Genomic DNA, 21865 nt, shown 5'->3' on the forward strand with positions numbered 1-21865 from the left:
CAAAATTTGAACTTTAATTTTCACCCTCAATTCATTGTTTTTTCCGCAGAAGATAGTAAAGTTCTCGAAATATTCAAATCATATATTTTATAATTTTAAAATTATTAAATCACCTACTCAATTTTATTTTTATTCTTCGTCAAATCGATTGATTGATGTAGTATAGCAATGGATTTGAAATGTTTATGTGATAATGAATATTAATTTTAATCGATCGTTAAATATAGTTGATCCGGTAGTAAGAGCGGGCCCCCCCTTCTCTTAGAAGCCGTCGTAGCGGCCCACGGAGGGATAGGAAGGACTGTCCAAGAAGCGTGTCAGGTCCGAGGTGGTACGGCCATGTCACTGGAAGTACTGTGGGTTTGCCGTGTGTCGCGTGTCAGCACCCACAATCGACGCCGACGCTTTCTGCTTAAAAAGCACGTCAAATAATTTTGCTGCAAAGGTCATAAAGACCTCGCTTGACCGATGTCACAAAGGCACAAGTAACCAACCGGACCCCGTCCGGACTACAAGTTGCAAAATGGCGAGTTTCTGCACAACACTGCGATGTTTCCGTCTGTGTGTGTTGCTTCTTGGCGGACAGGGGATTGAGGCGCTTTAGGTAGCGATAGGGCGGTAAACTTTACGGTCAGTGGGGATGCTCGTCTAACTGGAAAGGACGGGTAAGTGGTTATGGCGCTTTGAGATTTTAGGGCTTTTCGGACACTTATGGTAAACTTTCTCGTGCACGTTTAAGCATGGGAAGAAAGGATATAGCGTCGGGTCATCGCGCGATATGATGACTCGACTTGCATGCTGACGAGTCTCACCATGTGATGTCCGCTGACTAGTGCTGATAATCCGTAAAAAGAATCTCGTGTGACTTCGCCACCTCGACTAATCGGAGATAATGGACGTTGGACCTACATGCGCCAGCGGCGGTGACTGAATCCCTCCGAATGCCGGCCGCGTGCGTGATCCTAGCCGTAGGTGAGATCAAGTTACGCGTACCGCCGGACCCGGTGCACGTGACGGCGAACGGGACGCGCGAGATACTCAGCACGCAACGGGGAACGCAACCGATCCGAGGAATTGGACCCGAACTCCCAGACTCTAGCTCAAGCTCCATGCGGGGAGGCGCTGATGAACTCTAGAACTGAGCGGCTCGCAGAGAATCATGCAACCTAGAAAAGCAGAGCAAGCAAAGGGAGTTAGGCGAGCGCCGGCCCAGCAAGCCGGTGGCGGCCGAGGATCAACCGGCCGGATTCAAGAGGGATCCAACCAGCAGAAGCATGAAGATGGAAAGCTGGAAGCAGCAAGAAATGATGCCCCGTACATTTGTTTGGACGGGTGCTAAAATTGTTGAATTTTATATACTATATTCTTTTGGTCGCTTAATGCGGAGGAAGCAAGAGAGCAATCTCCAGATCTATGACATATGTGTGTGTGATCGGTCAGTAGTGGCTTATGTTCTCCGCCGTCCGAGTTTAGGAGAGACGAGCTCAGAGCGCACGAATTTGTAAAGCGGCCTATAAACGACAAGCACACCGCAAAGAGACGGCATTTTAGACGAGCTACGTACGGGCATGGGCCGATATATAACGAATACTACGCGCTCTCCGTCGTTACCGGCTAATACGAAAGCTACCGAAAAGATCGAGAGCCAAAAATATAGGGCAGAGTCTACGAAACGGCAGATCAGAGATAATATCGGCGGCACCGAGCGTTATTAAATAATCCGCTAGCGCCGACCGCTACGCCTATATAATATCAAGGCAACGCACACAAGAGACCATTATAACCGGCTCCTACTCGTCTAATAACCACGCCCACGTTAAATACGGTCGCAGAGCCGCTATCCCTCACGGCTACCGCTAGACAGGAGCGATGGCTTAGCGATGCGCGAGACGTCAAAACCCTCCGCGGATCGACCCCGTCCGCCGCCTCCGAGGAAAAAGCTAGTCTCGTTATACCGTTAAAAATCAAGATATTAATATCCGCGCGAGCAACTCGTGCTCGTTAGCGGAGAATACCGGCGAAACGGGTATCCGGCACCGTCCACCGGCTCTACCCCTATATGTTATCACTACAGGAAACAATATAAATATCGGCAAAATCAAGGAACGGTGCTGTGTAAAATCAACGCCGACCGCATGGACCGTGCACCGCTAACCCTATCAAGGGATATCGAAGAGACGCGCTCGTGTCCTACGCGACCGAAGGCGCATACACCCTCCGAAGACAGAGGTCTATAAACCTTATAGACATACCGCGGATTTCGTTACGGCGAAGCGCGCACCAGGCCTAGGGAATTCTAAAGAGCACACTAGCCCGAAAGCAGGCGTCCTACACGAGCCGACGACGAGGCCGACCACGATCGACGCGGCAAAAGGCGAGCGGAGGAACGCAGCGACGAAGGCTATAATAATATCATAAATATCCGAAACCGTCCGTGGGTAAAAAATCAAGAGCGCAGGCTTGCATATAAACCCCTCAGCGGAAAAACCGCGAGCGAGCCCCGTCCGCGTCAAAGAAGTCAAGGAGGAAGCGCCGTATATAATATCAGGCAAGCGACCGACGACCGCACCGTTAAAATCAAGAACGGTCGCGTCTCATAAACCCTCAGAAAGGACCGACGTAACGTTAAAGATCGAGGAAGTCAGGACCCGTCTATAAACCCTCCGAGCACGAGCACCGCCGTATCGCGACGAAACCGCGACCGCCGCAAAGATCGAGCCGCCACCGCTTAAAATAATCAAGATCGAAGCGCAAAAAATCGAAGAGACCTGGCGTATAAACCCTCCGCGGAAGAGCTCGCCGTCCGGAGCCGCGCTGCCATAGAGACCACGAAGCTATAATATCCGAAAACCGCGCTCGCTGCAAAGATCGACTGACGAGCACCGTATCAAAAATCAAGGACGAGCCAAGCGCTCAGAGCAGCCCGGTCTATAAACCCTCGAGACCGTCACAAGGCTACGGCTCCGAATACCGTTACAACGCTCGTCGATAAGAATCGAGAGCACCGGATAAACCACACGAGCGTATAATAATCATCCGCTACTCAGTCTGTTAAAAGTCACGGCCAGGCTATAAAACCCTCCGAAGGAATAACACGCAGCTCCGGCCAAGAAGATGGGAAGAGTCGCTACCGACCGCCATAATAATATCCGCCACACGAGCACCGGCCGTTAAAATCAAGAGACGAGCCGCGCCTATAAACCCTCCGAAAGTGAAACCGAACAGCCCGGCTAAAGATCAGGAGCCGCTACCGACCGCCATAACAATATCCGCCACGACGCAGCACCCGGCCGTTAAAAATCAAGAGACGAGCCGCAGATCTATAACAACTGAAGCCAATATCGTCGACACCGCGATTATTCGTATTCCCCACGATTCAGACCGGGTTATTTGCCGATCGGACTTCTAGGTATAAAGGTTCTGGATCGGGTTTAGCGAGCGACTCTGGTTTGAAGCAAAATTTATTGATATTCGCCGACGAAGAGCTGGGAAACACTTCATTCGGAAGAATGCACCTCGAATGCCCAAGGTATGATGTGATAGAAGACGAGCGGACCGTGCAAGTGTTAGCCAGGGAACAGGGCAAAAGATAGGGTACACGGAAGGAAAGCATTTCATTAAAATTAGAACCTTAGGTCGAGTGGCCTAAGTACAAAAAGGTGCATGTTCAGTAGAGTGGCGAAATTACAAAAATTACTCGATGTAGTCGCCCTCGAATGTTGCTCAGAGCTCCACTTGATCGCCGGCTGGAATATTAGTGGACTCCGGAAGAAGGCCCTTCGACTTCAGATAGGTCATAGTGGCCGTAATTGCCGGTCGAAAGCCGAGTACATCCGCTGCAAATTTTCTCCGAGAACTCGGGCGATCGGATGTAACTTTGTCGGAGAGCGGCGACTCGGCTCGGCTCGGCATCCTGGTATTCCTTGAAGGTTGCCTGGGAGCTTGTGGGCCTCATTCGGACGTTCAATCTTCTCCGTGCCGACCTACCGGCCCGCCGATCGAGCCTCATTGGCTTATCTTCAACTCGGCCGGCCTCACGCTTTTCTCTCCAGATCGGAGATGGTCAGTGTTCTTCGAGTGGTGGCCGAGTTATCTTTGTGTCAGCGACTTGACCTCGCGCCGACTCGGGCGTGGGCCCGATCAATTGTTTCTTTTCTCGCTCAGCAGCGAGTTTGAGTTTTCTTGACTCTTTTTCGGAGTAGGAAGGTCCTGGGAGCCGCTGGACCACCGCTACATTGCCTTATCTCCTCGTCGCCGTATGCGAGACGGTTGAATCTGCTATCTCTTCCCCACCTCCAACGAGAAGTCGCAGCTTGTTAGAAGCCGAGCGGAAATATTTTAGGTAAAACAAAAAAAACGAAGAACTTACCTAGCAGCGCTTGCAGCTATGGCAAGTAGAGGGGATCACTGTACGGCAGCGGCGCCCACATCTCGAGGGGCCCTTTCAGTATTTTCGCCGGCACACCGGTCCGCCCAACAAAAGAACTCTTGATCGGAAGATGAAGAGTAACTCGACACCGTGTCGGAAGGGATCAGAAGCTGGCGCAGAAGACCGCGAATGGATGGTCGAACGTTGGGAAACCAGGCGGGGAAGAGTGTCGACGAGTGGCCTCGACTCGTATCAACCGCGTCGTCGGCCGATGAAATGGTCTGCACCGCCGCCTTCCCTTCGCCGCGGCGGAGGTTGGACGCGGAGGTAGCCGGGTGGTCTCCACTGTCTCTTTTTTGCGTGCCTGATCCTCCTCGAGCGGACCCTTCCTCGGGGCCGTTGGTTCCCTGGAGGTAGCGCCGCTCCATGCCGTGTTGAGAGGCCTCGAGGCGGCCGATTCACTGCCTCGCTTTTCGTGAGAACCGACCGTCAATACCCATTCTTTTTGTCTTCTGGCCCAGTGATTTCCTCTTTAGAACGGCCATCACGGAGTCCATGACGATGTCCGCATGAAAAGAAGAAAAGAAATCGATTAGCAATTAAAGCAAGTGCCAAAGCAAAGTTCTTACCGAAGCCTCGGAAGTGGGGTCGTATAAGACTCAACCCAAAATGTACATCACTCCCTCGTGAAGAAGCTTGTTGATGTCAAGTCGTAGACCGCTAGTACATTTGCGGCGTGAAGATAGTCCGGTCGGGTCTTGAATTTCTTGAGTTCGGGAGGAGGAGGTAGACCGACTTGCCACTGGGTCGGAAAGTTTGGCTGACTGGGCATGCGGAGGTAGAAATAATAGTCCTTCCAATGTTTATTGGAAGTGGGTAGTTTATTGAAGAAGACCAAACCGGCCGAGCTTGGAACATAAAGGTGCCGGCTCGCCTTGATAATGATAAAAGAAGTAAAGTCCATTTTGGAATCTTGAACAATATAAAGGAGGTGTTTTACAAATCTAGCCATGATTAGTGGCATATGGACTGCTCTATAAAAGGATGGACGGGAACCGGAGACCTTCCAAGAATATGCCATCTGACGAAACTGCTAAAACCAGATCATCAGGGCAATCTTTTAAAGGCAATTCATTAAATATCCCCTAAAATCAAATCATTGTTCTAAGCGAGATCGCGTGGTAGTATACCATGGGCCTAAGGATTGTTCTTCGGGATGAGAAGAACTGGCCATGATCGGGGCAGAAGAAATCAAAAAGGAAGTTCCAAAGACGAAGGAATGGAATTTCAAAGACTCGAGCTAGGGGAAGAAATACGGAATAGATACCGGAAAGGAAGGAGGAGAGATCTAAAACCTTACTGAGGGGAGATGAATCGAGGAAAGGCGCCGGAGAGCGTCAGAAGGCAGCAACAAGATCGCCGGAGCTCCACAGCGCAGAGAGCAACAGTAGAGGTAACGGAGGCGTGTGAAGGCGAGAAGGAAACGAAGAATCTATAGGGTGAGGGCCGGTCGGCCTCCACCGTCGGATCCAGGTCACGGGAATCAATGCATACATCTAGCCGTTTATTTCGAATTGCTTCGGTCACATCAAAATATCATGCAACCGCCTCCGTACTCTGATGGCATTGCTCCACGTGGCAGTCAATCATTCGGAGCATTTAATGAAGGTATGATCGACATTGATGTCGAAGATTGGCGCAGAACGCAAGGAGATCCGGCGAAGAATGAATCAATCATTCAAGGATACCTCTGCCGCTGACCGGGCGGAGAAGATTAGCATGGAAGAGCCGTTCGGCTAGACTCACAGTCCAGTCAGTCGGACTATGCGCCTCCTTCGACTAGACTTGAAGGGAAGGCAAGTGATCCGGTAGTAAGCGCCCCTTTTTGCAAAGTCAACGCCAAGTGGCAGTCACCGGAACAGCCGCCCACCCGGGGAGAGTGTGGTCCAACCGGAAGGGTGACCATAGAGGGCCGGTCCGACCGGATGCCGGCCGGCCGATGGAATCGAGTACCGGAAAGGTCCGGCGGTTTGCACTCATAGTTGGTAGGCACCTGTCAAATCGGGTTCCGACGCTCGCTTAAAAGGTCATGGACCGAGCTGACCTTTGACCGATCACGGTCATAAAGCACCCTGTTTGTTAGTCTCCACAAAGCACAAGTAAACCACTGCGGATGTCCGGTCGGATGTTTAGGTATCTTTCCGCTCGGACTACAAGTTTGGAGCAAAGGAAATGGCCGGAGGATTTCTTTCTCCGACAACCCGTAGGTTTCACGTGTGTGTCATGCTCCAAATCTTGTGACGGGGATCTGTCCCATCGAGGGCATGCTTTGATCAGCGATATGGGCGGTAAACTTTGACAACCTGCACCTAGGAAAGGAGGTAAGCTTTACGCGACCGCATACCTAGGATAGGACGGGACACTTATGCACCGATACGGCCGTGCCCAAACCTTTCACGACTCTATATAAAGAATCTCGTTTCATCGATGAAAAAAAGGGGTATGTACCGAGACTGAGCCACCTTGTTCATCGTGATTTACCGACTTGAGCGTCGGAGGGTCGGCAGGGAATCCCGGCTCGACTTCTGTGCAGGATAGCCGGAGCATCTCGACACTAGTTGGAGACCTACATCAGCGAGCCTTGGAGCGTCACGTGCCCAGCGTCTGCTGACTTCTGGTTCGGACAGGATCAATAGTCATCAAATTTTTTTTTTTTAAATGATTAAAAAATCTCCTATGATAAAAAATTGGTTGCTCTCAATACGATGTATTGAATTGATATTTAAAAGCAAAGATATAATCATGAAAAATGGATAAATATATAGGACCTAGTTTCATATCATTCCGAGTTCACTAAGCCCGTCAACCAATTTTAGCTAAAATCATTGATGGACCTAGCTATAGAGAAATCAGAATGATATGAAATAAAATTATATGACTCGTTTAGTTCTTTTGATTATATATATATTTTTAAGTATTAATTTGATATACCATATTTAGAGTAATGAATTTTTTAACATGAATAATTTTTTTAAAACATATTTGTGTTAAAAAATTTCTACATTCAATATTGTATATGGAAATGATATTTTAAGATATTTATATAATCAAGAGAACTAGATTAACACATAAGATTTAATTTCATATCATTCCGAGCTCGATCTAATAATAATTTTTTAAATATCAATATAGTATATTAATCTATTTGAAATGTTTATGTGATAATGAATCTATTTGAAATGTTTATGTGACAATGAAGGATAATTTTAATAGATTGCTATTAAAAAAAAAGAAAAATGATTAAAATGATTTCTATGATAAAAGGTTTGATGTTCTCAATATATTATATTAAATTTATATTTGAGAACATAAATATAATCAGAATAACGAGACGAACATATAAGACCTGATTCCATATTATTTGAAGTTTTCTAGATCTATCAATCAATTTCGATCAAAATCGCTGATGGACTTAAAGAGTTAGAAATGACATAAAATTAAGTTGTAGGTGTTTGTATGATTCTTTTAATTATATATTCATAATTTTAAATATTAAGTAGATATAATATATTGAAAATAGTAAACTTTTAATCGATTGTTACAACCGATTCAAGATATTATTATTCTAATGAATCTTATCCTAATCGATTCTACACTATATTAATTGATTTGGAGAGGTAATTGGATACCTAATTAATTTAATAATTTGAAACTAAGATAAGTAATTTAGACATTTCTAACATTTCACTAATTGACTAATTTGCCGAAAATTAAGTTTGATAAGATAGAACTATATATAAAGATGTGGAATATGAACTGAAATAGAATATATACTTTGATTGCGTTGTTACAGTTGCTACTGTGTGCTTTCAGATGGGGGAAGATAGAACTTCATGGTCTCCAAAATAGTGAATTCGTACTACAGAATTTGAAACAGTAGTAACGTAATAAATGAAGGGGGCGACCTCCGATCCACCGGATCGAAGAGTGATCTGGAACAATTAATTCTGACGCGGTAGAATATATTAGTACGAGTCATAAATTCACAGGCAGATTCGTAAAAACACAGTAGTGCATGCCGATCAGTTTAGTTTTATTTTTATAACCAAAACAAACCAAAAAAAAAAAAGGTCAAAATTCTCATCCACATTATTCGGTTCGAGACAGATCAACAACTACAGCAATTAACACGAAATTAATTAGATTCTAATGCGGCGATAGAAGTAGGTCCTTTTGATACGGGTCAATTGTCACGATAGAAGACAAAATAAAAAGATCAAAGGGTCAAACGAAGAAAACTTATAATGGCCGATTGAGACAGTCAAGATCCGATTGGTGGGAGGCATGTCCGAGCCGACCATCCGCTTAATTTGAGATGATACGTAAGATAGTCGACGCTCAATACGAAACAACAGGATGTCAAAAAAGACCGGATAATTTGTCTGAACGGAGGAAGACATATTACTACATAGTCATCATACGGAAGAGTAACTGAGGTCGATAGAATGAAGGGTCCCCGCTGAGTGGCTACCCCACCCGGCCAAGTAATGGGACCTGATCAAGGATGGAGCGGAGTCCCGGCCGAATGACTATCCCGCTCGGTCAATCAACGGGACCACTGCAGTATCTCTTGACATCCTTTTGAGAGATAGTGTTGTTGACATTAGACATGGTCGACAGACGGATCGTACGACGAAAATTTCTACTGTCTTATAAGGAATATGTATGCCCTGTTAATGTATAGTGTCAGAGGTATTTTTCTGACATGTTCTTTTATAGGATGTATTGAAGAACATACTCATGTCTCGAGAAACGTGTACGTCGTCCATCAGGACTCTATATAAAGGGGGTCCATCATCAACGGAGGTACGCGTTATTCACTGTTTACGCCTACGTTACTGTTGCTCCTTATTCCTTCTACACTTCCTGTTACTAACTTGAACATCAAAGGACCAAACTCCTTCCCTGACTTGACATTGACATTACTTAAGTATCATTACTTATTTCGTAGAACGGAGCAAGGTCTATACCCGATCAACAAAGCCACCACATTACTAACTTTTCATCTTTCTACTTAATAGGATCATATAGAAACACGCTGATTAAGACAATCATTAACCAATGACAGTCAATTTAAGTCCCTACGGATCCGCCGATCCAGCGGTAGATACGGCGGTGGCTGCGGGCCTTCACTTGCGCCGCGCCCCTTCCCCACGCCGTCGACGTGAAGCAATCACCCACACATGGATGCACGTGCATGGGGAGGCGCGAACTGGACTCACGTACCTGCATGGGATCGGGAGCGAGCGACCAAACAGCAACTGCTCGATCTCTCTTGTTTATCTCAACTTCCTCTCCGGCTCTCCCTACGAAGAGACCTTCAGAAAATTAAAGAAATGCACAGTAAGGGTTTGAAGGTGTGGAAACTGCATATGCATGGATATTAATGTCGACGATGGGTCGAACAGTGCTACTATATTTTCGATGTGTCCTCAGTCGAGTGCTTCATTAGTGCATGGTACCTGCTCTCTGCAGTCAATTAAACACTCGACTTCTAGCGCAGATCGATGATCAGGCTCAGAGTTTTAGAAGATGTAGCACGAAAGGAAGTGCGAAGGGACTGATGACACTGAAGATCCGTGGACTTTTGGAAGCACTCAAACGACTCTTTACGGCAAATTAGTATTCTTCTCCAACATCTCCAGTGCCCTTTCTTTCACAAGTCAACAACAGCGACTCCATGTCCTTCAGTCAAAGGACACCCTTCCCCTGCTTTAGGAACTTTTCAACTCCGATCATAAAGAAACACGCGGGAGCAAGCACTGGCCTGGCTAAAAATGGTGGTCATCTGGAAATTTAAGAGTCTGTATTATATTGCTGTAATTCATGCGACGAACAAGCTAAGCACATGCACCATCTTTCTTTTACTTGATTTTACATATCGATGGAAGAAGATAGAAGAGCCAAAGCAAATTAAACAAACATACATAACAGAGGTGCATGCAATATCGACTGATCATGCAATGCAGTTTAGTCTCAGGCAACCAGACCACAAGCTCTTCGCCCTTCTAGGCTTATTGTGGAGGAGCTCAGGAGGGATTTTGTACAAATCCTCATCCACTGCCATTGGAGCTCTTCTGGGCCTTGCTTGTGCTGCCACAGCATCATAAACCTTCCCCTGTTTCCTCTCTTGCTCTCTCTGCTGCACCTGCTGCTGCTGCTTCTGGTCTCCTCTCTTCGCCTTAACGTTGTTTAAGTCAAAGTCAATTGTGAGAACAATTAAGATCTGGAAAGCAAGTTATTACGATCTATATGGATCAGTAGCACCTTTCTGGTCCAGGGAGCCTCCTGCTGCTGCCGCCGCTTCATGCTGTGAGAAGCTCTGAAGAGATCGTCATAAGAGGGTTCTTCGCCATGGACGTGGCCTCTGACCAAACCGGCCTGCATCGCCGATTCGAAGTATTGCGTGATGGGGAGATCGCTGGAGTAGTCCCAGTTGCCGAAGGCCGGAATGTAGTGGTGGCGCCTATTCATGGTGTCCTGCAATTAATTACCAGAAGATTTTAAAGACGACGACGACTATGAACAATTATATTGCCTCAGCTGCTCAGGCCGAGCTAGCGGTGCAGTCTCTCTGCCTCTGTAGCCATTTTCACATACCTCCATCGGCAGACAGAAACTGGCAGATGGAAATGCGATCTGAGGCCTGACAGGCGTTTTATAGAGAATTGTTTTTTTTTTCTAAATTTTAAACCATAAATTATTGTTATGGAGCTTAAACTGTCTCCATCTCAACAGTCAGCGCAAAGAAGGGTTCATCTTAAGGTTTTTCTATTGTTTTTGGATGTCCTAAAGTCAAGGCACTTAAATTTAGGAATTAAAAAAAATTATATTTGTACATCTCCCATAGTTAAACCTATTTTTTTTTTTAAATCCAATGTACCATATCAATACCACATCACAAAAAATCTACTAATAAATTTTCCAACAACTTTTTTTTTTAAATAAAAAAGAAAATAAATTGAGTTTTCAATATAGTTCTTGAACTAAACTTCAAACCTCACCTTTATAATAATTCAAGATACCTCTATCAATCCATTAATATAAATTGAAAATGACTATTAATTTTTAAAATAATGATTAAAATATTAAAAAAATATATATATGTGTCAGTTATTACATCGTCCAAGTAATATAACTGCTCACAAAATTTACATTGGAACGCGGAGAAGCCCTCAAGAGATGTGTTGGGCCAGCCCAGTCCAGCCCAACTACTTTCAATAACATCAAACGCAACATAAGTATTTTTCTCGCGCCTCTCTTCGGTCTTCTTTTCCGAGATCGATCTTGACCCGAGAGAGCTGAGGGAGACGACGGGACGAAGTATACGAGTCGCAGCTCCTGGAGCGAGTTGGAAAGAGTGTAAAAAGCGATAGCGATGTGCGGGAGGACTCGGTGCACTCTAAACCCCGACCGGGTCGCTAGGGCTTGTGGATTTGCTGCCTCAATCCCCACCCGCCAAATCGACCGGTGAGCGAAATCGTAATTTTCGTCTTTTTTTTTTTTTGTTGATGATTGGCTTTTGTTTGATTTCCGCTTGCAGTTATCGGCCGTCATACAATGTTTCGCCAGGGGCGTACCTGCCGGTGTTGCTGTTGGAGAGGACGACAGGGGAAGCGGAGGCGTCGCCTTCCATTTGTTGCATGAAGTGGGGCCTGGTTCCTAGCTTCACCAAGAAGACTGAGAAGCCTGATCACTACAAAATGGTATTGGAGCTTTATTAGCTTACGTTTGTTGACTTATCTTTTTTGATGCGGCACTAGAAACTTATGTGATAAAAAATTTACAAAATTTTAGGGGGTTCATTTGGACGTGTGGTCGTCAGGGTTTTTATAACGCTGATGTTTTTTTCTTTGCCAAAAATATCAGCCGAAGTCTCTGAAATTATTAGCGAAAAAAGTTGGAAATAAGACAGAAACAACACTATTTCATCTTTCTTTTGATGTGCGAGTTAGGCTTTAGATTTGTTTTCCAAAGAATTTTGTTCCCGGTGGTTTGTGTTAATACTAGAGTCTGCACTAGTTCGAGGTTAATTTCCTTGGAACATTGAAAGCTACTTGGTCTATCCTGATTTTTCTTCTCCACTATATCACTTTCATATTGTTTTGATCAGAATTGGCCCATTGCCAAACTGTCTTTTAATTTTCCAAGATGTCAGAAGTAAGTCTGGTGTTTACTCATGGCCGAAAATACTCCATGAAAGTGGTGGAACATTGTTTGTAGGAAAGGATGATCTTTCCTTTAGTGCATTGTTTAGTTTTATGATTGGGCTTACTCTTCCACTGTTGTACTTAGTACAAAGAATATTGTTCTTTTGCAAAGTCAGGATTTTTTTTCTCCTAATATGCAGTTCAATGCTCGTTCAGAATCAGTAAAGGAGAAACCTTCCTTTTGCCGACTTCTACCTACTAATCGATGCGTTGTGGCAGTAGAAGGGTACGGCACAACTGAGTGACTTGTTTTTTTTTTGTGCTGCTGTTTTCAAAATCCTTATCGCACTTTGTTTTTAAAATTAATATTGTGTTTGGATATGTCATTTCCACTGAGAATTTTTTTTTTCTGTGAAAGCAATCAGGATCTTAAGGTTAAGCTTCATGTTTGGTCTCATAATCTTGTTTAGTAACTTGTCATCATTGTAATACTGCATGAATGTAGATTCTATGAGTGGAAGAAGGATGCTTCAAAGAAGCAACCATACTATATACATTTCAAAGACAGCCGACCTCTGGTGTTTGCTGCTCTCTATGACTCTTGGAAGAGTTCAGAAGGTCAGTTTATTGATTGTTTTTTCACGTGTCTTGAAAGAGACGTCTATGATGGTAAAGTTGGAAATGTTAATGGCAAAATATTTAAGCAATTGCCGCTTGCAGATATTTCTTCAGGGATCGAAACCTAAGTTCATTAATAAAATAAATTACACTGCCAAGAATAGAAATATCTAGTTTTTTATCCATTGTTTTTTCGTTAACCATTATATATTTTTTTAATTGTATTGAAAATATATGGCTATTGGCCAATTTTTGCTTTATGCTTTTGGTCAATTCACATACAGCTGACAGTAATTTCACCCTCTTTTTTTGTTTATGTTATGATAATGTGGTGAAAGCTAGATGCAAGAACACAGTCATTATGAACATTAGATTACAAAAAGAAGATTGTAAAAGGAAAATGGGCAAAGGAGCAATGTTTAAGTCTGCTGGAGACATGATATGCTATGATTGTAATCCTTGTGTATGGTTTAAAACATCGTATTTTGAGAGTGCTAATAAGAAATAAGCATATCTTAGCATTTATGGTAATGCTTAAAGAAGTGGCTTTAACTTAAGAATCATACACTTAAGCTCTTCAAAATTCATACTAAATCAGAGGTGCATCTTAATACTATATCCTTAATAATAATTATGAAGGTGTGTCTTAAAAGTATATCCTTAATAATAATGATGATAATAATAATTTCTATTATATTATTATTGTGTGTTCCTAAGAAGCAACATTTTGCTGAAGATATATAGCACAAAAGACCACACACTTTATAATTACAAAGATGCATCTTAAAACATATACTACTTTTGGAAAATGTGTTTCCTTTTAAGATTACACATTAATAAAAATAATAACTTTAATACTATTACTTATTATTATTATTATTATTATTAATGTGTAACCCAAAAGGGCAACATTTTGCTGAAGATCCATAGCTCATAAGACAACACATTTTATAATAACGAAGGTGTATCTTAATAACATGCCCTATTTGGAACTACACTACATATTTTAATGATTACATAGGTTTTATGCAAATTTGTAATCTGAAACAGAAGCATTTTATTGAAGATATGTAGCTCATAGGACAACTCACATGATAGTCACAGAGGTGTTCCTTAACTTGGAATCAAGCACTGTGCATGATATTGATTTGAATTTGACTTAAACTTCAAGTTGGAGATAGCTTATATCTTTTCATTTCATAAAGGCTTAGTTAAGATTGATATCCTTCTAGTGGTATCGCCCCTGTTGCTTTTGTTCACTTATTGTTGCCTTCCCACTTGATTATGTTTGCACACGTTTGACACCTGTTCTTGGTTCCAATATATTAAATGCTTTTGGTTTTTTTTTTTTTTTCCACAGGGGATATTCTTTACACCTTTACAATTTTAACCGTGGGTTCATCAAAGTCCTTGCAGTGGCTTCATGGTATGCTCATGTTCTTTTCCTTCAGATTTGCTCAGATTCATCAGTTTCTTAATTGTTATGGAAGAATCTAATTCACAAGTCAGTTACTCCTTGTCTAAAGGAATCACCTTTATAGAGAACTTCTAAACAATACCTCAGAAGACTTTGGATAGATGGCGACACTTGAAGCAACTCTCAAGATTCTTGGTTTGTTAGAATAAAAATCTAAAATTTGTTACAGACACATGATTTGATTTTATGATCATTTAGTATTGCTATGTTGAACAAAACATTAAGTATTTATAAAATGTAATTAGTACACGTCCCCTATCTCAAATGATTTATTCTGTATGCCTAAGAGCATCCCCAATGGGGTGTTAAATGGGAATATAATGCCCATTTAACACCCCCTCTCCATTGTGAGACATTATAATGCCCACTCACAAGAGAGAGGAGAGAGGATGTTTAAAGGTTTGACCACCTTTAAACACCCTCTCTCTCAATTTTTTTATTTTATTTTATTTTATTTTTAAATTGTAATTTTTTTAATATTATTTAAAAAAATAGTAAAATTATTTTTTTTCAAGTAAGATTATTATTATTTTATTTAAAATATATTTAAAATATATTTATTTAATATGATATAATTTTAAGATGAGTGAGTGGACGGTGGGACCCATAAATAATGAGTATTAATGTTAAAAGAGATGTGAGTGAAAAAGATATGTTGTTATAATGAATATGTGGCAGTGGACCCCATGCTTTTTGATGAGGTGGTGAGCGTTATAATGGCGATGCATTGTGGATGCTCTAAGGCACATTAAACAAAGAAGCCAACATGGACTCCACGGAAAAGTTTTATGTGATTACCAAAACACTAGTGCAGTGGTTTCATAGTGCGAAATTAAGTTTTGGTTGTGATATGTTTTGTCCTGTGTCAACATTTGCTTATCAAATTAACTTCAACAAAAAGAAAAACCTATATGTACCTTGCCATTCAAGGGATTCTGTATACCCCTTGATTTCAAAATGATCACTTTTAAAAGAAAAAAGACTTTCAATCAGAACAAGATGTTTTCGTGGATGGATATTCATGAAAAACACACTACTTTGTAGAGTGAAAACTGTGTAATATTGGTTATTAAATTTATCTCGAGAAAAAAATTCCAAATAGTGGGACTATATCAGGTGCATGGCCTATAATCATCAAATTTTGGTCTATGTGCACTGTGCTTACATCTTGGCTGTGCTTCTTCTTGTTTGAGCAATACAGTGGAATATGTTTGTATCTTAAATTGACAACATTCATCAACCAAAATTTTCATTTTTTTTTATTTCTATTGTTGAGCTTCAATTTTAATGTACTTTGTTGACTCAATAATGTGTACTTAACTGCAGATAGAATGCCTGTGATCTTGGGGGATGATGTTTCTGTTGATGTATGGTTAAACAATGGCATGCCAAAATCTGAAATTGTACTTAGGCCATACGAGGATGAAGATTTGGTTAGTCATTATGCAGATGCTATTAACTTAGTTTTTTTTTATCAGACTTGTCAATATGCCCCCAAACTTGTTCAACTTTTGCAGCAATGAAATGTTATGCTCTCAATGAATATTTCTTCAGAAATTTTCTTTTTGATTATTCCTTTGCCTATTTTTTTTTCTAGAAAGAAATTCCTGAAAGCAGTTCCCTTTCTTCTTCATTTGCTTTCATGGTGGCTTGGTTGCATGACTCAATTCTTTGATTTTATTCTTGTTTCAATTGATTCCATTGCATATTTGGTCTCAGTTGTTTGTTTGCAAACTGTTGAATAGGTTTGGTATCCTGTGACCACTGCAGTTGGCAAACCATCCTTTGATGGGCCTGATTGCATTACAGAGGTATAATCTTATCTTAACTTGCATCACTTCAAAAGTGAGTTATAAAATAAGTTTGATACTTGTACAATCTCTCATAATTTAACTAGATGCAATTTTGATGCTTGTGTTTATCTTGAATGACCTCAAGGTCATTATTTCATCCATAAGTGCTTCCTGTAGTCTATTGGTCTGTAGAGTCACTAGTCTAACATCCTTGACAGCTTTCTAAAATCTGAATTTGAAGGATTTGAGTAGTGCTAAAAGGATAGTTAGCATGCTTACTCTGGGATAGGAACTCAAGAAATTTATTTCTTCATTATATGATCTGTATTAAGATCTTATGGAGATTAATAGACCTGATGCCGAAGTTAGAGTTGGCTGATAATGAATTAATTTTAAAGACTAGGTAGTACTGGAACATCAAGGTGTATTTCTTAAAAAGGTTAAAGTTTAAGAGAAAGTAATAGTTGTCAATTCATTGTAGACTAAACCAAAGATGATCTCTAAGGTTTACCCTTTAGAATTTCAAACAGTTAAAGTTAAATTTTTGGATATTAATTGGATAAATAGTAAGTCTAATTCTTTACATCTCATAACAACTGCTTAAGGTTTATTCCTTGCACTACAAAATGCAGATTAAGTTAAAACGACCTGTTGAAAACCAAATAGCAAAATTCTTCACGAAGAAAGCTGATGGAAAGAACCAGATGGAGGAAGAACACACTAAGCGTTTAGAATTATCTCCAAAAGGAGACAGAGTTGATGATACCAAAAAAGATGCTAGCAGAACTGAAAATGTTGCCAATTTTAAAGAAGAATCTCCTCAGAATGATATGTTTAATTGCATGAAAGAAGATTGTGAACATCACGTAGATGAAAAGCATAGCTCCGATGGTTTACTCAAGAAAGAAAATGTGTCACCAGATATCTTTGGTACCAAAAGACAAACCCAAGAAATACCTCTTGATTCTGGATCAACATCAGAGAAGGTCTCCAGTCTATTAAAGAAGGCACGGAGGGTCAAGAATGTTGATGACAAGCAGGCTTCCCTTCTATCTTATTTTGGAAAGGCATAAATTCTCATGTTTCTACGCGTTCCTTGTAGCTTTTGATGCCTGCCATATGCATGTCGTATAACCAAGTTATCTTCTGACAGGCCCTTTTGTTGTCCCTTGGGTCGGTTCTAATGTGAATGTAATTGCTGCATTTTTCATAATATCCAAACCCCCTAACGTATTCTCAAAATACGGCTTCTCTTTCTTTCACGCCATCCGTTCTTGATCGATGGATTTAGAGAATTTTAAATCAAAATTAATGTATTTTTGAAAGCATTTTTAATGTATTTGTCTACGGATTTGAATTTTGACGTGGCAATAAAGGGGGTCTATCCAGTGTGGGTCAATGGTGGAGATAATAGTTGACGTGAAAGTCAAAATTAAGATGATCAGTAGTAGTTAACGGTTCTACTAAAGATGGCCAAGTGGAAATTGATGTCAACTGTCGATTAGGCATGAAGTGTTCGATCGATCAGGTGGCTTATTTAAGCAGAACATCTGTCCAACCAAGAGCACTACGGTAAGAACATCATATATTCATTATGGATCGGAGGAATGTTAAGGTAACTGGAGCGCTTGTCCAGTCGAACGGAAACAATCTACTGAATCAAGTCATCGCGGGGAAAAGCAGCAAAGGTCGATCGAGTGGAGGAGTCCCAGTCAAGCAGCTATGTCGCTCGGCCGAACAGTGTGACCCTTCTCGTATCTCTTAGTATCCCTTTGGGAGGTAATGCTGCTGACAACAGGGCATAATCAACAGAAGAATCGTACATCGGAAGCTTTTACTGTCACGTCAAGGATCCACATGCCCTGTTAAAATATGGTGTCGGAGATACTTTTCTAACATATCCTTTTATAGGACGGTTGGAAAAATGTGCTCGTACCTTGAGAAGCGTACACGTTGCCTACTGTAATATTATATAAAGGAAGATCCATATGTCGACAGAGAAATATGTTATTCACTATTCACACTTGTACTTTCATTATTGTTCTATTTTCTATCGTTCTGATGATTGACTTGAATGTCGAAGGGTCAATACCGGAGACCCCTTCTTTGATCCGACACTGACATTTTTTTTATTACAAAGCAGGATACAATCTTCACACGATCAACTGAGGAATCATATCCTCAACTAATTTTCTTCACGATTTTTGAACGTGATCAAATTTGATAGTTTTTTTCATGATAATTTATTGGTGACGTTGACCAGTAAGTATCAAAGTTTCAGGTCTTACAACAAATTTGTGATAAATTCTACGAAGCTATTGTAAGTCTAAAAAATACTGCTCTCAAATAAACTTAAATTATCCATCTCAATAATCAATTTAATAAATAAAAATTTTAAATAATTAAATAAATTTAAATTAATATCTTGATAATTTTTAAACGAATCACATTTAAATCAAACTTATTAAAAATAAATTAAATTAAACTCGAACAATGTTTGAGACATAGTTTTAGCTTATGGCGCCCAGTTGGACACGGGAGCGTAATGAATGAAATTAGGAGCACTTCTCACACGGCAATGAACTTTTCCAATCAACCAACCAGAAAATTTCTCCAGAGAGTCAACGTAGAAACTCTACGGAAAGACGGATTCCACAAGCTTAATCAAATGCCTTCTCCAACCTAATCATCAAAGCTCAAGGTTTGCCAATCCAATCCTCCTCCCAAAATCATGCCTTTGTTCTTCCTCTCATCCTTAGCCTTCTTTTCCTTCTTCCTTGCTCGAGTTCCCATCTCATCATGCATCGGCTTTACTTTCCCCAGATTCGATTCAGAGTCAGCCATCAAGTCCTCCGGCAACAGATCCATCGCCTCCGACGGCTCCCTCCAGCTCACTGACGGCCAACCTGCAGCTTCCACCTACTACGCCCATCCCATCCCGATGTGGCGCGCCGCCACCAACGAGACCGCCAACTTCTCCACCTACTTCGAGTTCTCTGTCTCCTTCCCCAGCGGCGGCGCCGCGAACTCATCCCCCTTTGGCGGCTTCGCCTTCTTCTTGGCCCCGGTCGACTCGTTCGACCACGGAACTTCCAATCCGATCAACTTGTCCAATGGCACCACAACGTCCCCCGATCGACTTCTAGCCGTGGAGTTCGATTCCTTTTGGGCGAACTCGATCTCCAACGGCACCGCCGCCGTTAACAATGACTCGCTCGCCGCCCGAATCTCCTACACAGCGATCTCCAACCTCCTCGTCGTCCGCGTAGAGGAACTGAAGGCTAGTCCCAACTCCAGCCCTCTGAATCTTACTTATCGGGTGGATTTGAGGAAAGTCTTGCCGGATCAAGTCCTGGTGGGCTTCTCCGCTACCAATGGATCGGCAGCGGTTCTTCAGAGGATCACGAATTGGAATTTTACCTCTGATCTCGAGCCGGAAAGTAAGAAATCTGCCCTCAAACTATGGATGGTGGCTCCGGCCATCGCTTTGATCCTTGCTCTGTTTCTGGCGGCGCTGATACTCTACATTTGGAGAGGAGAAGGGTCGTTGAGAACCAAGATCCTGTATTGGATTATACTGAGCGTGGAGAAAGGCGTGACCTTTGCGCGCCGTCCGTTGTTATGGTGTCGATTGATGCGGAGGAGAGGGAAGGGCGAAGATGGCAATTTGAGCTCGGGCGAGTCGATGGACGACGAGTTCAGCACGGGGACGGGGCCGCGGCGGTTCTCGTACCGGGAGCTCGCGTTGGCGACGAACAACTTCTCGGAGAAGAGGAAGCTGGGCCAGGGAGGGTTCGGCGGCGTCTACAAGGGGTTCTTAGTTAGGTCCGGCAGCGAAGTGGCGGTTAAGAAGATATCGAGCACGTCGAAACAGGGGCGGAAGGAGTACGCGTCGGAGGTGAAGATCATCAGCCGCCTCCGCCACCGGAACCTGGTGCAGCTCCTAGGTTGGTGCCACGAGCGCGGCGAGTTCCTGCTGGTGTACGAGTTCCTCCCCAACGGCAGCCTCGATCGGCACCTGTTCCGGCGGCCGACGTCGTCGTCGCCGCCGCTGCCATGGGAGATTCGGTACAACGTGGCGGTGGGTCTGGCGAAGGCGCTGCTGTATCTGCACGAGGAGTGGGAGCAGTGCGTGGTGCACCGGGACATCAAGCCCAGCAACGTGATGCTCGACTCGGGCTTCAACGCCAAGCTGGGCGACTTCGGGCTGGCGCGGCTGGTGGACCACCAGCTGGGACAACACGCCACGGGGGTCGCCGGCACGCTGGGCTACCTGGCGCCGGAGTGCTTCCACACGGGGAAGGCGAGCAAGGAGTCGGACGTGTACAGCTTCGGGGTGGTGGCGCTGGAGATCGCGACGGGACGGCGGGCGGTGGAGCACGACAAGGAGGCGGAGGAGGAGGTGCGGCTGTTGGAGTGGGTGTGGGACATGAACGGGAAGGGGCGGCTGATAGAGGCGGTCGACCGGAGGCTGGAGGAGCAGTTCGAGGAGGCGCAGTTCGAGGCGCAGATGGAGAGGCTGATGCTGGTGGGGCTGTGGTGCGCGCACCCCGACCAAGCGCAGAGGCCCTCCATGAGAGAGGCCATCCAAGCTCTGAGGTTCGAGGCAACGGCGATACCGAGCCTCCCGAAGACGATGCCGGTGCCGGTCTTCCAGCCGCTGGTGCCGGCGCCTCAGGGTTCCATTTCCAGCACGCCGACGAATACCTTCGGAAGCCTCACCACTGGAAGGTAGTTAGTTCTCAACTGTAATCAACTACCGTTTCATTTGTTTTAGGGGAACAACAATATAATCGGTCTTCTTCTTCTGTAATCAACTATTGTTTCATGTTTCCTTCTTAAAGTTGATGCGGGAATAGTTTGTTTTTGGACTCTGAAATAAGCAAGAACGTTGTTAGATTTGTTCTTTAACTTTGATGTTGTTATTTACGTATGTTGAACGATTAAATATTTGACACTAGATAATCATAATAATAATAATAGAGACGTAGGTTTTACTTAATTAATTCTGACCTATTTATTCCGTTAATGTTCCTTTGTCACTGTCACTGTCAAGATTAGTCGAATAATTATAACAGCAGACGGTAGCCAACTCAATCCGTTAAAGCTTGACTCGTGAGTCAACTCTTCATGGAACCACAGAACAACGTATAGTATAGGACTGGCCGACAATGATATCAGGGCCCACATGCAACACCACAAGTCCGCGTTGCCTACCTTTGTTTACGTGTGTGTATACAAAACCACCAGAATTTGGGCAGCGACCATTCCTTTTCTCCATAAATTGCTGCAAGGCCATGTTCCTTCTATCTAGGAAAGAGAGACCAATCGGGGGGAAAAGATTCTCAATTTGACACATTTAGAATGAACGTAATCATCCATTATTACAAGAGGAAAG

General features: G+C 43.1%; 3 protein-coding genes across 4 annotated transcripts; 2 read left to right on the forward strand and 1 right to left on the reverse strand.

Moving 5' to 3' along the window:
• Positions 1 to 10218: 10218 nt before the first annotated feature.
• LOC122034679 lies at positions 10219 to 11154 on the reverse strand. Its single transcript, XM_042594344.1, has 3 exons — positions 11030 to 11154; positions 10697 to 10909; positions 10219 to 10610 (listed from the first exon to the last, which is right to left on the reverse strand). The coding sequence occupies exons 1-3, from the start codon at positions 11033 to 11035 to the stop codon at positions 10386 to 10388; spliced, it is 444 nt and encodes a 147-aa protein (XP_042450278.1). The 5' UTR covers positions 11036 to 11154; the 3' UTR covers positions 10219 to 10385.
• Positions 11155 to 11687: 533 nt separating this feature from the next.
• On the forward strand, positions 11688 to 17711 carry LOC122048700 (abasic site processing protein YobE-like). Its single transcript, XM_042610237.1, has 8 exons — positions 11688 to 11899; positions 11973 to 12135; positions 12780 to 12865; positions 13085 to 13197; positions 14558 to 14623; positions 16001 to 16107; positions 16420 to 16485; positions 17100 to 17711. The coding sequence occupies exons 1-8, from the start codon at positions 11808 to 11810 to the stop codon at positions 17538 to 17540; spliced, it is 1134 nt and encodes a 377-aa protein (XP_042466171.1). The 5' UTR covers positions 11688 to 11807; the 3' UTR covers positions 17541 to 17711.
• Positions 17712 to 19002: 1291 nt separating this feature from the next.
• Positions 19003 to 21334, forward strand: LOC122048709 (L-type lectin-domain containing receptor kinase IX.1-like). 2 transcript variants are annotated; one of them, XM_042610252.1, is made up of 2 exons: positions 19003 to 19168; positions 19291 to 21334. In XM_042610252.1, the coding sequence occupies exon 2, from the start codon at positions 19409 to 19411 to the stop codon at positions 21200 to 21202; it is 1794 nt and encodes a 597-aa protein (XP_042466186.1). In that variant the 5' UTR covers positions 19003 to 19168; positions 19291 to 19408; the 3' UTR covers positions 21203 to 21334. The 2 variants fall into 2 exon arrangements, with proteins under 2 accessions (XP_042466186.1, XP_042466179.1); XM_042610245.1 differs by having other exon boundaries at positions 19003 to 21334.
• Positions 21335 to 21865: the final 531 nt, after the last annotated feature.

This window comes from Zingiber officinale, chromosome 1B (genome assembly GCF_018446385.1).
Source record: "Zingiber officinale cultivar Zhangliang chromosome 1B, Zo_v1.1, whole genome shotgun sequence".
In the NCBI taxonomy this organism is placed as follows: Eukaryota; Viridiplantae; Streptophyta; class Magnoliopsida; order Zingiberales; family Zingiberaceae; genus Zingiber; species Zingiber officinale.

What these genes read in the sequence shown, in the direction of transcription:
- LOC122034679 (XM_042594344.1), bottom strand. An exon ending in AGGCTCCCTGGACCAGAAAG is followed by an intron (nt 10,611 to 10,696) that starts GTGCTACTGATC and finishes AACAACGTTAAG; the next exon opens with GCGAAGAGAGGAGACCAGAA.
- LOC122048700 (XM_042610237.1), top strand. Translation starts at nt 11,808, where the DNA reads ATGTGCGGGAGGACTCGGTGCACTCTAAACCCCGACCGGGTCGCTAGG. An exon ending in CCCACCCGCCAAATCGACCG is followed by an intron (nt 11,900 to 11,972) that starts GTGAGCGAAATC and finishes TTCCGCTTGCAG; the next exon opens with TTATCGGCCGTCATACAATG. An exon ending in AGCCTGATCACTACAAAATG is followed by an intron (nt 12,136 to 12,779) that starts GTATTGGAGCTT and finishes CCTAATATGCAG; the next exon opens with TTCAATGCTCGTTCAGAATC.
- LOC122048709 (XM_042610245.1), top strand. Translation starts at nt 19,199, where the DNA reads ATGCCTTTGTTCTTCCTCTCATCCTTAGCCTTCTTTTCCTTCTTCCTT.